The following is a 16,489-nucleotide window of genomic DNA, read 5'->3' on the forward strand; positions in this document are numbered from 1 at the left end:
AATATCTGATGTGTGAATAAATTGTTCTTTTGAGTCCAAAATGCAGACGAATCATTGATCCAGTTCACAACACCTGTCTGAATGATTAATTTGTAAATCTAACAAATCCAACTCATGATTCTCAGTTGTTAACCTCTCATTCGAAGTGATGATTCAGAAAACTTGGAATAAAGAGCATAATTCATATGACCAGCTTTATGTACCTTTCTTAAGCTTAAATTAGAATTTTACTTTTTGTGTTCCTCGTAGAAATTTGGAACAACATTAGATTGAATAAACTGATTGTAATAATTAAATGTTTTGTTGAACAGCTCCATTAACTTTATGTTAATAGCAAAATGCTATTAACATATTCCCTCTTAAGAAGGGCATGAACACGCTCGCTCAGTGACTCATCTGTCACACTCTTCTTCAGGTTGCTGGGTAAAGAATCCCACCCACTATTACAGCTGTCTGCTCTGCATGTCACACACAGGGCTGAATACAGCTGACAGAGAGACAAACAATTCATGCTGATATTCAGTTCGAATGTCAACAGAGTTAGTATCACTATCATATCGGTGACTCCTACATTTACATCTAAACCCCAGTAGTTGGCAACAAGTGACTCTCTGTATGAAAGAACGAGTGATTGAATCATTCAACTCATTTGTTCAAAAACACTGATTTGTCAAAGAGCAAAACAAGTGCCTGTTTTATAAATGAATCATTTACTCATCCTATTCCTTAACAAACACTGATTAATTTATGCTCAAAACAAATGACTACCTTAAGTGTCTTTATGAGTTAGTGAATGTGTGACTGAATAATTCATTCATTCAACCTGATTCAATCAGGAAAAAAAAAAAAGTGATTTGCTGAGTACAGAACCACTTACTAGCATACCACTCTTACTGTTTTTTTTAATATCTGTCTATGGAAGAGTATGCTATTCAGTGTTGGGCAGTAGCGTCGCTACAAGCAGCGAAGCTACTAGTTTAACTACATTCCTCAGTAGCGTGGTCGTAGCTTCGCTGCTTTCTGAATCGAATAGCTTTTCTATAGCAATCACAAACTAAGCACTTTTTAGCTATATTTTTTCTATCTGTTGGTAGAAAAGAAGCGTTTTCCCTTGTTAAGAAAATCACATTTCAGACATTTCAGGGGAAAATAGCACATGCCCTCGTGCTAAATTAAGAATTTGTGAATTTAAAAACCCCATTAAAGTTTGATTTAAATCACTGATATGATTATATTATTTAATTATAATTTAAATGTAATCAAGATTATATTTTCACATAATGTTCTTTAGGATGATTTAATGTAGAAAACAGTAAATCAGAAAATAAATCAATTTAGCTGGGTTTCCAAAGACATTTACATTGCATTTTGTTCTGCAAAGGCCTATATTAAGCATGCCCATGCAAACAGATGTGTACACATACTTGTGTGTACATTATTACGTGAATTACATGTATTTTGATTGTTTTTGTTGCCAAATTGATAAGGAACACAATACACAATTGAACTAAACAATTACACCTGCCTATCTGTTTGACTGACAGTTTTGAGCACTGAGAAAGCATTGACTTGTAATAAAAAGTGTTCAACATAAAAAAAGAATTTTAAAAGTAGCTTCGATGTAGCAAGCTACTGTTGATGTAGCTAAGCTTGCTACATTTCCCAGTGGGTAGCTTCAGTGTAGTGAAGCTTCATTTACTGTAGAGTAACTGGTAGCTTAGCTCACTACATTTTCCAAGTAGCTTGCCCAACACTGATGCTATTATGCTGCTCCAAATCCAACAATTGGCTTCATGAGTGAATCACTGAATCATTCATCTAGTCGATTTGTTCAAAACACCAATTCACTTTGAGACTCGCAATGATTTATGTTCTGCCATGTCTTTGTTTGAAACTATCTTCATTGGTGGATCAAAAATAGATAAAGTAACTACCAATATTGTGTCTGAAATGTGAGTTATTCATATTGTATACATATTGTTTACTGAACTATTGTGTAAAAACAATATAGCTTAAATTCAGCACAGAAGTTATATTACTTTTACATGCTTTTGCAGTTGGGCAAATTCAGTCACTAAGAATTGTTGTTGTATGGAAAATATCTGTGTGATTCGTTGAGAGAATAAATAATGACAGTATTTTCATTTCATTCTATTTCTAAAAATGTGCAGGTTTTGACTTTGTTTTCCCATTGTTTCCATACTTGCTGTAGGTAATGACTGAAAAAAGTAGTTTGACCATAACATGCAGGCATTGTGCATAATCAGCCGATCGCAGCATCTGGGAAGGTGTGATCTACTGAGAAAATCAAAGCAATGCAAATGCATGTTCTTACAATGTATGATGATTGTAGAGAGCATCTCAATAAGAAAACACAGCCAAAACCTGGACATTTAATTAAATCCCGGCCAGGACATATCTGGGAAAAACAGGACGTATGGTCACGCTATCTAACTCTCATCTGTGATTCATATTGCAGTATGTTAAGCAATCTGTAGTTACTTGCCCTGTGCTAAAACAGCAGGGTGTGAAGAGTGTTGACGATTAACACTTGGCGTTTAATGAGTTCGCTGATGTGTAAGTTATGTGTCAAAGAGTTAAGTATAAACCGATGTACACAACATGTAGTGCATAATGGATTCTGAACCACTGACATATTGATGATTATTCAGCTGTTTAACAGAATGACTGACAACACTCATTACTAATTTTGTTGCTAAATGCCATCATCTAATATTTTCAACCATCATCTTTGAAAATTAAATATAATGGGTATAAGAATTCCATAGACTAACATTAAAGGAGGGTCCAAAGTCATAAGTGTCACTTGACAGAGACAGACAAATAGATATGTGGACTCTATTGACTTGGCCTAGTAAAGAATGACTTAGCAACAGCCTAGAACACTTGTTTTGTAGCATGTTTTATGATGTTGTTGTATGCAAAAAAAAAAAAAAGTGATGTAATTTCTGGCCTCCATAGCAATTACATAACCTTTCTCCCGCCCATATATCATAGATAGGTTGGTTGGCGATTGCAAGCAGATCCGGAGAAAAAACAACAGTAGTGTTCCTGTGGCATGCTGTGCGTGAAGAAGAACAGTGTGACCAGTGTGTTGTTGCATGTGCCATTAACGTTATGGTGCATCATTATGTTGTACAGCTCACATCTTGCACACAATCATATGCATATTCCGGAGGAACATATTTGCATTAATTAAAAAAACTGCATAATTACACTAATGAAAGCAAGGTATATTACACTTCTAAACCGATATTTTTGTGTCACACCATTGCTTTAAATGTGATTACATTTTTTATTGCAAAACTCAGTGCAACAATTTCCTATTTAACATTAGGTTTTGCAATAGCCTGAATCCACTATCAAATATTAGATTATCAGAGAACAGAATCCAAAAACATTAGATAAAATTAGATATATTGTGAGATAAAAGATATATTGGTAAAATACAACATTACACAAAAGCGCCAGAGCCAAAGGAAGTAACTCAGTCAGCATGCTGACACAAAATCTGCTCATGTCCAGATGGTTTTGTCCACAGAAACCAGACCGCTTGGTTAAAATGGAGTGATTTTAATGTACATTACTGCAGGAAATGTGCCAGCTATGATGTAACCTTGACCCCTGAATGGAACTGCTACAGGTCTGGCTCTGGAAAATGAGCTCATATGTGAACAACAGGAATTTAACTCATTATATATGTACATTTAATATTCTAAATAAGGTTTTAACCTCTGTTACTAAATAATTCACACTATTGGATCATGCATTATCTACTCAATAAAGGAGATTTAGAGATTGAAGACCTGGCTTGCATTCTTAAATATGGCATGTGGCAGAGTTCAATTTGTCCTATAGGATAATTTAAAGGAACAATTCTCCCTATATCCTTCTCACTAATGGATCCTCTCCAGTGAATGGGTGCCATCAGAATGAGAGTCCAAACAGCTGTTAAAAACATCACGACAATCCACATGACTTAAGTCCATTAATTAACATCTTGTGAACCGAAAAGATGCTTGTTTGTTTGTAAGAAACAAATCCATCTTTGAGACATTGTCAACTCCGAATTGTTAGAAATTAGAGAAATTCATTGTTGATTTTTGCCCATTATCCCGATTTTGTCTTGTGATCATGCCTATTTATGTTTGGACATCAAAACATTACAATTTCAAAAACATGTCATGATTTTTCTTGCATTTCTGGATTTTTATAATGATCTGAATTTTAATGGTAAAGTTTTGTTGTACATGTAAACACACATAAAAGCCCACTGAAACCAATAATTGGCAGCATCTAAAAGTTTTAAGACATCATTTATTACGACTATCCAACTATTAATAATCTAATAAATTAATATACTGTAGCTAAATCAGCCTGACTACATTAGTCTAGACCAGTGGTTCCCGATCCTGTTCCTGGAGAACCCTCAACACTGCACGTTTTTGGTGTCTCCCTTATCTGACACACACATTTGAGGTCTTGGAGTCTTCACTAATGAGCTGATGAGTTGAATCAGGTGTGTTTGAATAGGGAGACATCTCAAATGTGCAGTGTTGGGGGTTCTCTAGGAACCACTGTTAACCACTGGTGTAGACCAACGAGTGAGAGTTTTTATTTAATGTAAATCAGCCTTTATTACTTTTGATTAAATTAATACATTTTTCTTTTAATCAGATCAGTAGAAATCACACCTTCCATTGAATATTTCAGAGTACTTGTCCCTTGGATGTGATTTAAATTAGTATTAACCAACAAATTTTAATTAAACTTTGTAGTGTGCTAGTAATCATTATATTTATAAAGGGCATTATGAAAAGGACTTGCTTGGTAATGTCCCAATTCAAAAAAAATATTAAAATGATAATCACATGCAAATAGTAGAAATAAAATAGCCATAACAAAACACTTAATGACTAGTATATAGACTTTATGAATGTTAAGCATTTTTGAAAAACAATTTATTGAACCATATTTCTGCACCAGAATGTATCTTATAAACTTGTACTTGAAGTATTGTTCTAAAAACTCATGGCTGCAATTGTATCTACAATACTCAGATATGAGAGCCGGGGATGTGTCTTCTTTCAGTGCTTCACAGGCTGATTCATGTTATTGCACTTGACAGAGTTCATTTCCAAGAGGAAACCATCAAACTTCCTGCTCATCGCTAGGGATATTACGGTCAATTTTGATATGAACCGCCTAACTGCAATGGGAACACATTACATTCGGAAGCCTGGAATGCAGATGCATGATTATATCTATTACAAACATCAATTTCCATCACATTATTCAACCGAATGTTCCGTGTCATGTGCACAGCACTGCCATACCTCCCTGCGCTTCTTTGTAGATTTGTTGCTTCATATACTTCTTCCCAGAAGCAAAATGCTATTGGTAAATCCCAAGTTTGACAGAACGGGAACATAATTCCACCCCCCAACATGATTTCTATGCTTCAGTGACCTACTACAATAGCCGACCACCTGAGATATGTCTTTAACTATATTACATTCAGCAACTGTGACTCTTAATATGGATTACTGCATGAATCTGATTTATAGTCACCTGATTATATTCTGGCCAACCGCATCATGTAATGTCCAGTTCATGTCAGATTTCTGCTATTTACACCTTTCTTTTTGCAGTTTAAGCAAATTACTATTGATTCAGAATGTGAGAACTGAGGCTAATTTTAATCTCATTAAAAAGGCTGCACATATTCTACAGCACGTCTTCAGAATGTTCTCATGTATCTCAGCCTCTTATAATTAAATAATTGTTCATATTGTGAATTTACCCCATTCAAGACTGCAATATCCTTTTGCCAGAATGTCATGTACTGTAAATAAATGTTGTTCTTAAAAGACTTGAAATAATAACAAATTTACTGATTTAGGTATTGATTGATTTATTTGTTTACAATAGGGTAACAAACGCTAATTTACAATAAAACATGATAAGAACCTGGATGAAAACATGAAAGCTGTCCAAACTTGGGGACCTGAAAAGTGTGGATATCTCAATCAAATGTAATGAACAGATTTGTTGCACATCAGCACCCCAGGAGCTTGGGTTTACAGAGTCAAAAATGATGAGTGTGTGAAATAGCGGGATGAGTGTTAATGTGGTCTGTTACTCCATTGATCCTGCCTGGATCCCATATCCTGAAGTTCTGATGTGGGCTTTTTAAGTCTCTAAAGCTAAGGGCTCAGTTTCTGTCGACAAACACCATTGAAGTATGGAAAGGAATCCCTTAGCATCAGAAACGATCATGGATTATTGGGTCATTGTGGTCACGGTGCAAAAGGACACATTCTCATTTTTAATTCTTCGATTTTGAGCACATCAGTCACCGTTATATTGAACATTTCATTTGAAACCCTTTTGCTTCTAAACCATAGTAAAGCAAAAGCTCAGAGCACTAAAAGTTAAAGGACAGATAAGATTTTTGAGGCGAATTCTGTAGCATGCTTCATAACGTAGCCATTCTCACAAATTGCCAAATGTGTGTAAAAATTTTGTAAATAAATAACACTAGTTATCACACCAGTTATCTGGTGAATTTGCAGCATAATTACAATTGTAACATTTTTATATTTGATTTATTATTATTATTATTATTATTATTATTATCCTGAATTTATTGTGATTTTACTGTATGTGTTATGGCATCCTTTTGTCATTTTTTTTTTTCAATATTTCTATTTAGCTTTCATTCATAATTCAGTTTTAGTAATTTTAGTACTATTGAGTTATTCCAGAGGGTTAAAGACATGCAAACCATTGACTCACACTTCTTACTTTTATATCTCATGATGTAACTATGTATCTCACACGCACAACTTTATATCTCAAAATCATCATTATTTCTTGTAAATTTGACTTTCTGTCTCTCAACTGAAACGTCATATCTTCCAGTAGTGCATATTTATAGTGAATAGTTTCATAATTGCAATTTTAGATATTATTGTAACTGTATATAAAAAAGAGTAATGTTTATTTTACTCTAATTTGCTCTTATTTACTTTTTTCTTTTCTTTTTTTTTCCTCTTTTTTTTTACTCTGAAGCAAAAACATGCTTCCATATATAACAGCTTTTATCTTCTCTCTGTGTTCACCATGGCACCGCCATGTCCTCTGGGACTACCTAACTGTGACAGTGAATGAATTTAGTGGGGAAGATTGTAATTTGTCCACAGCAATAATATGGAGTGGTCCGCTCTGCAGGTGGCGGGCCGTAATATAGCTTGCTGTAATGTAGAGAAACAGTCACCCTCCGGGGTTCAATAACTGCTTATTACTCCTGCCTCCACTTCAGAAGCATCACCATCACCATCAGCCCAGTGGCCTCCCACATTATAACTCTACTGTACTATCGACTGGAGTTTCTGTTATTCGCTAAGCCTGTTGAGCAAAATACCCTGTTTGTGGTCATGGTTCCACAGGTCCATGATCTAAAAGATGATGTCAGGGAATTGTCCTCGCTAGCTCTCATTTGTCTTCATATAGAGGTAAGAGCCGAGCTTGTCAGCTTTCAGCAACAGGTTAAAATGACATCTTGATGAAACCAGCTTCAGAACTTCTTTATGTGTGTTACAGTATATATATATATATATATATATATATATATATATATATATATATATATATATATATATATATATATATTGCTCTGAAATGTATATATTTTTTACCATCAAATTCATGTCCCAGTCACATATTCTTGATTAAAAAAACATTACCTATATTATCAGAAAAAGAAACAGTGAGAAATAAATAAATAAATAATATTATTTATTTTTACACTGTTACTAATATTCTATTTATTAAATCCAAGTATGAATCTCATCAATTTAGTGTTTAAACAATTGACATATATTTCAAAATAATAACTCAAGGCTGTAACAATTTATACAATAGATTTTATTTGTGAAATTATATTATTTGTAATAGTTAACGTTTAACTACTTTTGAATTTGTTGGGTCATCTTTCATATTGTAAATATAGATTGGTAAATACTGGTCACAGACACAGATGTTAATTTTAAATTTATCCAAGCTGATTACGCACTAAAACTCCCACAGATCATGTTTTCAGTCCATTCCAAGTCTTATTTTTACAGGATTTATTGCATGAACCAATCACTGCTGAACATAACCAGTCATATCCAATCATATTGCGATGACCTTTCTCATTCATTCTCAGTTACCCCCCACCAAACCCTCAGCACGCTTTATGGGTTCTGTTAAAACTGAATTGGCTTAGAAGCAAAGCAGATGCCAACTCCCGATGTGACAGTGTTTCTTTAGAAAAACAAGTGATTTATACTTTTTAATGTCATATTTTGTAATATTTATATAGTCTTGTGGATTTATTTTCACTTAATGAACCTCTGGTTCAAAACTGCCTAATCACAGTCTGATCTATTTATTTGTCTCTTTTTCTCCTCTATAGTGTGTCCTGGCACTGATAACAAGCTCAGCACGCTGTCAGATTTGGACCAGCAGTACAAAACTCTTCGCAAGTTCTATGAAAACTGTGAGGTGGTCATGGGTAATCTGGAGATCACCAGTATTGAAAGAAACCGCAATCTGTCTTTTCTTAAGGTGAGTACACAGACAGACAGACAGACATAGATAGATAGATAGATAGATAGATAGATAGATCGATAGATAGATAGATAGATAGATAGATAGATAGATAGATAGATAGATAGATAGATAGATAGATAGATAGTGTTATGAATTCAGCTTTGTGCCTTTTATTAAAATAACAGAAATAAGCAAACTATTATTATGCATGACTAACAGAATACTATGTAAATATATAAAAAGCAGAAGACTGTTTGCTCCCAATATTAACACTCCAGTGGCATGACATTAGAGAGCAAGTCATCATGTTTTTCTGGATTTCAAAGGCAGTTGGAGCTTTTAGCAGTCTTTTGTACGGGTGCTGCAATTACTGGTAACACTGATGGTTAAATAGCTCTTTTACATTTGCATTAATGGATGTTACTCTGGTTCCACGCTTGGTATAACTGCAGAAATAGAGCAAAAAGGCTTTATGAGGCTGCCTTGTTTAAAACCAGGTGTATTACTTATCTACAGAGAAATCACATGGGACCTGAGTCTTAATAAATTAATGGTTAGGGCTATAAGCTAATAGTGGACTGAGGAAATCTAAATAAATCTATTTTGTGATAACAAGGAGCTGATTGTTTTTGTTGTAGAATACGATAGGGGATATATTCACATGTTATAGAAACGAAAATGATGGTGTATAAAATTGATCTTAAGATGAAAAAATAGACGAAAAATAATTAACTTGATAGAGCTCAAACTCAAAACAAGCGACAGCAACAAACAGGACAAGTGTCTTTGTCATCAGACTTTGATTTGTAAAGGTGGTCTAGGTTATGGTTCACATATTTACAGAAGTAAACTGACATTTTCATATAGTAATTTATATGCGTCTCCTCTACATTTTATTGAGACACTTCCCTCTTTTTTGCCACACATTGCGCACAAAAACAATTGAACAAACGAATCTGTGTTTGAAAGGTCTCTTGTTGTAGCCCTGATGTTTTCCAATCAATCTACCAGCATCCAGGATCCAGGTGTGGTGACAGGTGGTGTCACTTTGCTGTCAGGTTTTATCCTGGTCAAGGCCTGAGCGTTCCAGCAGAAGCTAATGATGTTACAGAGTTTGACTGACTCTTCATTAAGGTCTGATCAATCAGGCTGCTGGCTCCCTCCATGCCAGCTTTGTGGGAATACCAGAGTGGCTAAATGTCTGAGCTGCCAACTCGTGTTAACATCAGGAACTGCCACAGACAATCACCTCTTTGCATATATATATATATATATATATATATATATATACATACATATATACATGCAGTACATGTGGAGAGACAGATCTATGCAGTGGTAGAACATCTCTCAGCTCATGTTTTCTCCTTCCCTGTTAAAATCCTTCTCACATTTCAATATGAGTTAAAAAAACACACTCTCTATGGGTCTCTCTACCCTTTATCTCTGACCAGCAGAGACCCATTGGCAAGAAAGCACAGGTTTTGGAGTGACCTGATTATGGTTGAATAGCAAAGGTGTAGAAGCACCTCTCTCTGGTTGTAAGGCTACAATACAATTTCTGATTGATTGATTTGAATGTTGTTCCAGGATCAGAAAACACGTTCACCCATACGATACATACATGTATGTATTAATAAAAACTGGAACGTTTCTGTGTAAAATAGTTTTAGATTTGTTGCATAAACCACTTATTTCTAATAAATCAGTTTTATGTAACACAATAAATAATTCATGTAAAATTGTATTTATGCATTTCTATATTATTTATGTATTCCAGGTACTACACATTTGTTGCATATGCTTTTTGAATGGAAATCCGAGTCTGTGACCTTCAATGCAATTCATTTTGGGTGACAAGGCATGTAGAGGAGAACATTACAGATACTCACAGTGACAGCATAACCAGCAACTAACTGACTCAACATAGAGAGAAAGTGACACAGACAGACAGAGTATTGGGCATTTTCCACCATGTAAACAGACATTGTACGCAAATGAACCTATCTGTTACAGAGCTCTCTCTATTTCTAACTATTTTCTTTTCAGCAAGAGTTCAGAAGTCAAGAAAGCTTGTAAAAAAATCTCCATTATATGAAAAATTGTCATAGTTTTGACCTAGAAAAAATAATATTCAAGGCTTTAGCCACAACAGTCCAGAAATGATGATACTGTTAAAAGTGGATTTATACCTTACTGTTTTATGCATGCAAAAATTGTAGTGATGATGTGTTTTGCTACAAATCCCATACAGTTATGCTTGTATTAATATTATTTTTACAGTTTTGTTTCCGTATGCTTCCTCCTAGGGAATGAGTTTAGTAAGTCTAGCTATGCGATTACTAAAACGCTCTCCCTCTATACCCATTTCCCTCTTAAGCTCCATGAAATCCATTTGCTTTCCTTTTTAATTAGGTTGTAATCAGAAACTGGGCCTGTCATTAATCAAAGCCACCCAAATGAGAGGGGATTGTCCAGCTCACTAGCCTCATTACAGGTTTGTGTGTGGGGGGTTTCTCTACTAATATTTCAAGGCTGAAGCCTTTTGCAAACCCAGAAACCAGTAAGTCAGTCCTATTGGAGTCCTTCTGCAGGTTAAATCCTTAGGCCAGTAGGTGGTAGCAAGGGAGTCACTTTATGAACTACTGTAGTTATTCAATCTTTTGCTGTTTCAGATTTACCCAATACGTCTGTGTATTTAGAATATCTATCAAAGTTGTATGTCCATTTCCTCCTCATAGCTGTTATTTCATCCACTAAATGTGTGCTGCTGTATGGGCATGTCCTTTTCCAAGCGGTAAATGAACCAGGATGTAATTTTACTAGATATGATGCTACTTGACTTCTGAACCTCTCATTTACAGATGTAGAATTTCACTACCTCCTCGCTATCACTAAACCCTCTAAAATCACTTCAGCCTGACATAATGTGCCCAGTGAGAAAGAGGAAGGGTTCAAGAGGGCTTATGGGAGAAAATGGTAATTGTGTCTGTGGGCTAATAGCACTGTCTCATTATCCCACTGCACTTTCACTGTAACATTGTTGAAGGAGAGAGTTTGAGCGCAGCCGCAAGCTCACTAACATTAGTGTAATTATATCTTCTTCTTTTTTTCATTGGAAATTAACACATTTTTAGATTAAGTGTCTCTTCACCTTCTCAAAATTACTATCACAAGCTCATAGCATATTAGTGTTTACTAATTACACATTTAAATTTATGCTTGAAATGCCATGAAATAAAGGCCATATTCATGGCTCTGTGGACATACAATATGTTCAACTTATTTTCTTGCTGTAACTTTTTTAGTGAGGAGTCTGAGGACTGCATCAGATATCAGTTTAGATATCAGATCAATAAAATTATCAGATGACTTTAAACCGACAATGTATGACATGCACACAGAGATTATTGGAGTTTGATTTACTAGAAAATACTTTATTTATGAATACATTTTTTTTAATGAGTTTTTAGTTTTAGTTAAGAAAAAACAACAATCATACAAAATGTGTCCGTTCAGTTTATACATGGCTATCTAAGTCTCATTACATTCAGCAGTGTTATGAAATGATCTCTGAGGTTAAATGAATTCCTCACAGCAATTATAGACACCTGGAAATTATTACAGCTACACGAAAAGCACTGACAATAAAAATGACCATAATTGAATGCACAGCATTCACATGAATGATGATTGAACTGTGTATCTTAATCTGTCATATTAGACAATATTGACCCTGGCATAGACGAAGCTGAAGTGTAATTAATTCTAAATCAATTACACAGAATCTTTTTCTGAAAGCTTCTTGCCTGCAGATTGAATTTAGTCAGTGCAGTAAAGCCATTTCTTGGTTTACAAAAAAAGTTCTTCTATGAATCACATTCAGTGTAATGCATTTAAGATTCATAGCAATTTTCCAAAATGTAGTTATGGTTTATCATTCACAATATGCCAGCTCTCTTCTCCAGTGGTTGAGTGATTGCTGTTGTTTGTAGTCATGGTCATGATTGCTATTTAAATGACGGTAATGATCGTCTTGAGATGCCGAGCGCTAAAGGAAGTCCCATTATTTGAGTTATGGAAGACCAAACTTTGCTTACAACATGCATTGTTATTAAAATGAGTCTTCAATGTTGCTTAATTTAGCCCTTCAATTTGATTTCCTTTATGGATTTTTAATATTTGCCAGTGAGAGCTAGTTTCAGGCAAATATGTGCAGTGTCATGTAGCTTGCCACATGGAGTGGAACAAACAGATTGCATTTAACAATAGTGTTGACATTTATATTGTGTTTGAATATAGAACAGACATTGCCTGCTCATAAAGACGCCTTCGCCACATTCTGTCATGTAAAAATGGATGATTGTGACCCTGAAACTCTTCCCACTTCTCACTGCGGGGTTCTGTCAACTACCCTCCTCATTCGCCGTCTCATATCTCTCACGCAGAATGATCTCCTGGCACTTTCTCGCTTGTAACTGGAGTTGTTTTGTTTGTTCTGAATATTCTCGTTACTTCATTGTCATCTTGCTCAAAAAAAAAAAAAAAAAAAAAAAAAAACTTTTCTCAATAAAGATGTCAGCAAACTTTCATCATGCATTCACCAAAGACAGTCAAGTATTTGTAACAAGACAATGACATGTAGGGTATAAAGTCATTAGAACTCCAAATATTTATTATTTGCTGAAGATGTTTTACTGGCAATTTCTGAAAAAGGTTTTTTTTTTTTTTTTGTATTTTGGAAGACTTACATTTTGGTTCTCTTACATCAATCTTGTCCTTGATATTATTGAATAATAATTGAAATAATTGTGGACAAAGTAGAAGTATAAAGTGAATGTGAATAGCAGATATTTCTTTTGAAATTTCAGAGTTTTGCAAAATATCTTGACAAATCTGTTCACCGTTTCAGATATCGTTAAGAAATATCCAGAAATTGAATGCAAGATTACTGGGGAAGCTAGAGACTTATTTGACATTATTTATTAAATCTCATTGCTATCTAGGAGAAAAAAAAAGTGATTAAAGAGCTTAAAAAGCTATTACAATAAGACTTTTTAACTAGTTTATTATAGTACTTTTTATATAATATAAAGTTATCTGAAATAAAGATAAACTCTAAAAAGATGAAAAAACAACAAAAACGGACTAAAGGATTTATATACTAAGATTACTAAAATGAACACGAAAGCAGAAAAATATAAAAATAAAATATTAACAAAAACTATAATAGTACCTTACTGATACTAAAATAAACAATTGCATCCAATTAATATACATGTATATACTTATTTATATATTAAACATTATAACTTTCAATATAATAGTTTAAAAATACATAGTTTTGAGCCCACTCCTAGACATAATAATGCTGACCACAGTATTATTGCTCCTTTACGGCTAATAAGTTTGTGATGCATGATATTGGACAGCCTTGTGTGATATCAGTATTCATGTGGTCAAATAGTGTGTGTGTGTGTGTGTGTGTGTCCTTTATAGATCACTGCATTTACATTTACTGTGCTTTGCATGCGTTCCTGTGACTTTTCTCCTGTGGAGTGCATAGACAGAATAGAGTCATTATAGTGTGAGAAGGAACAGTTAGAATAGTGAATACTTTCCCAGATCTCAGAGCATTTCTAGATCTCTAAACATATAGCTGAAACATTTATAATGACTGAGATGCTGCTATAGAAACATGACCCTTAATCTGGACAGAATTGGTATGTTGTACAGTATTGTTTTATTTAACGGTAGCACCAAACCTCTTATATCAATATTAGTATTTTTTTCTTTTGATTAGTGTTTTTTTGTTTTTGTTTTGGTGCCTTTGTTGTTGTGGATCCCCTTATGAAAATCTACCACAGTTCATATCGCAAATTTTAATCTCACTGTTGAACTTTCATAAGAGTTTTTGTTATCCTTGAAAACAAGACTATGCAAACTAAACCCAACAAAAGTAATTTACCGTATTAACAATACTCACAGCTGCTGTGTTTATGCTTAACATTTAGCTAAAGAGGTGTTAGCATGCAGTTCACTGTGATCTGACATTATTCAGAGTTATGCAAAGCTCCTGTTTAAAAGAGCAAAACCTTCACAGGCATATTAAACAGCTTAAACCTCATTTAGCAATAAATTGTTTATTGTTTACTGCTTGCTAAATTAGCTTGACTCAGTTATGAATTGTGTCACTGAACTGTAATTGCAATTGTATTAGCCTGTGTTTTTAAGAAAGTCTGTTAATAAAAATCAAAAAATAAGATTTTTTTTTCCTTTTCTTTTTTTTTTCTTGGCAGCTAAATCACTGGTCCAGTGAATTTTTAATACCAAAGGGGCAAAAAAACTAATTAGTGTCAAAGTAAACAGTGTTATTTGAGAAGGTTGTGAAAAGCAAAGTAATCCTTTAATTAAATAAGGTGAATTAGAACCAAATTAAAAATTCTGCCCATGTCCTGAAGGCCTGTGTAAGGTTTTGGAGGAGAGTTTTGGTTTGTTGCTAGGTAACAGAAACTGCTGATGACAATAACATAGGTTGCAGATTTAGTAGTGATACTCGCTAATGCCAGAATCACCATTGACAATATGTATAATTAGGGTTAGTTATTTGGACAAGAATAAGTTTATAAGTTACCAAACCACAATAATGTGTCATGAGATCTTACAATTTAAAATACCATATAAAAATCTACTCAGCTCCACAGACTCTTAAGTGTCATTCACAAAAAAAAAAAAAGGACACGGAAGAAGAAAATTTACTATTAATGTACCTATTATCAGGCCGTCCAAGATGTGGATGAGTTTATTTCTTCATTTGAACAGAATTGGAGAAATGTACCATAACATCACTTGCTCACCAGTGGATCTTCTGCAGTAAATGGGTGCCGTCAGAATGAGCGTCCAAATATCTGTTAAACCCTTACAATAATCCAAATGTAATCCACACCACTCCAGTCCATCAATTAATGACTAAAGTAAAAATCTGTGTGTTTGTAAGAAACACGTGTATCATTAAGACATTTTAACTGCAAACCATTGTTTAAAGCTAACATACAAGTCCTTAGTGAAAAAGTTCTCATCTTAAACAGGAGACAAATATGCACCATTTATAAGCGAAACCAGTCCAAAACAGTTTTTAGATAAATAAGTTGGTGGATTTTGATGTAAGAGGAAAGGGAGTGTTATTATAGATTATGGGTGCACATTGGCCAGAACATGCGGTTTAATGTTAAAATGTCTCAATTAATTTCTTTCTTACAAACATCATAACAAACAGCTTTTCGCTTTTCAAGACATTTCCTGATGGGCTGGGGTGGTGTGGATTACTTGTGGATTGTTGCAATGTTTTTAATGTTTGGACTCTCATTCTGACGGCACCCATTCACTGCAGGAGATCCATTGGTATGCAAGTGATCTACTGTAATTCTAAATTTCTTCAAATCTTTTCCGATGAAGAAACAAACTCAGTCTGAATCTTGGATGTCCCGAGTGTTAGTAACATTCAGGATTTTATTTTATTTTCTGGTGAACTATTCCTTTCATTTAATCAATATGTGATTGGTTGTGTAAGTGTTTTGCATATGTGATTTATCTGAGTAAAACCCTCAGTAGAATCCTCAAAAACATATATTCAAAACATATTAAAATTCATATCACAATTCTTACACCCAGCTATGGCCATTGAAGTTCTGTCTGAAATTTGACATCATAATGATCTTTAGCAGTGTGTCTCTGCACTTCCAGTGATCCTGACTGGCAGTTGACAGCTGTCGGCGTCTGCTTGGTCAGCTCTTCAGATGGATTTCCATGACTATAGTTTCAGAGAGTGTGTGTGTGTCCGATCAGTACAGCTATATCAAATTCACTTCTT

At 34.3% G+C, this 16,489-nt stretch overlaps 1 protein-coding gene across 2 annotated transcripts in view; it reads left to right on the forward strand.

The window, feature by feature from the left end:
* Positions 1-16,489, forward strand: part of LOC132143395 (receptor tyrosine-protein kinase erbB-4-like) — a 157,639-nt gene that overhangs the window by 86,756 nt on the left and 54,394 nt on the right. For both annotated transcript variants that reach the window (XM_059553570.1, XM_059553571.1), the window contains exon 2: positions 8,483-8,634. In XM_059553570.1, coding sequence (XP_059409553.1) covers positions 8,483-8,634 — 152 coding nt within the window. The remainder of the gene's footprint in view (positions 1-8,482; positions 8,635-16,489) is intronic.

This window comes from Carassius carassius, chromosome 7, assembly GCF_963082965.1.
Source record: "Carassius carassius chromosome 7, fCarCar2.1, whole genome shotgun sequence".
Lineage (NCBI taxonomy): Eukaryota > Metazoa > Chordata > Actinopteri > Cypriniformes > Cyprinidae > Carassius > Carassius carassius.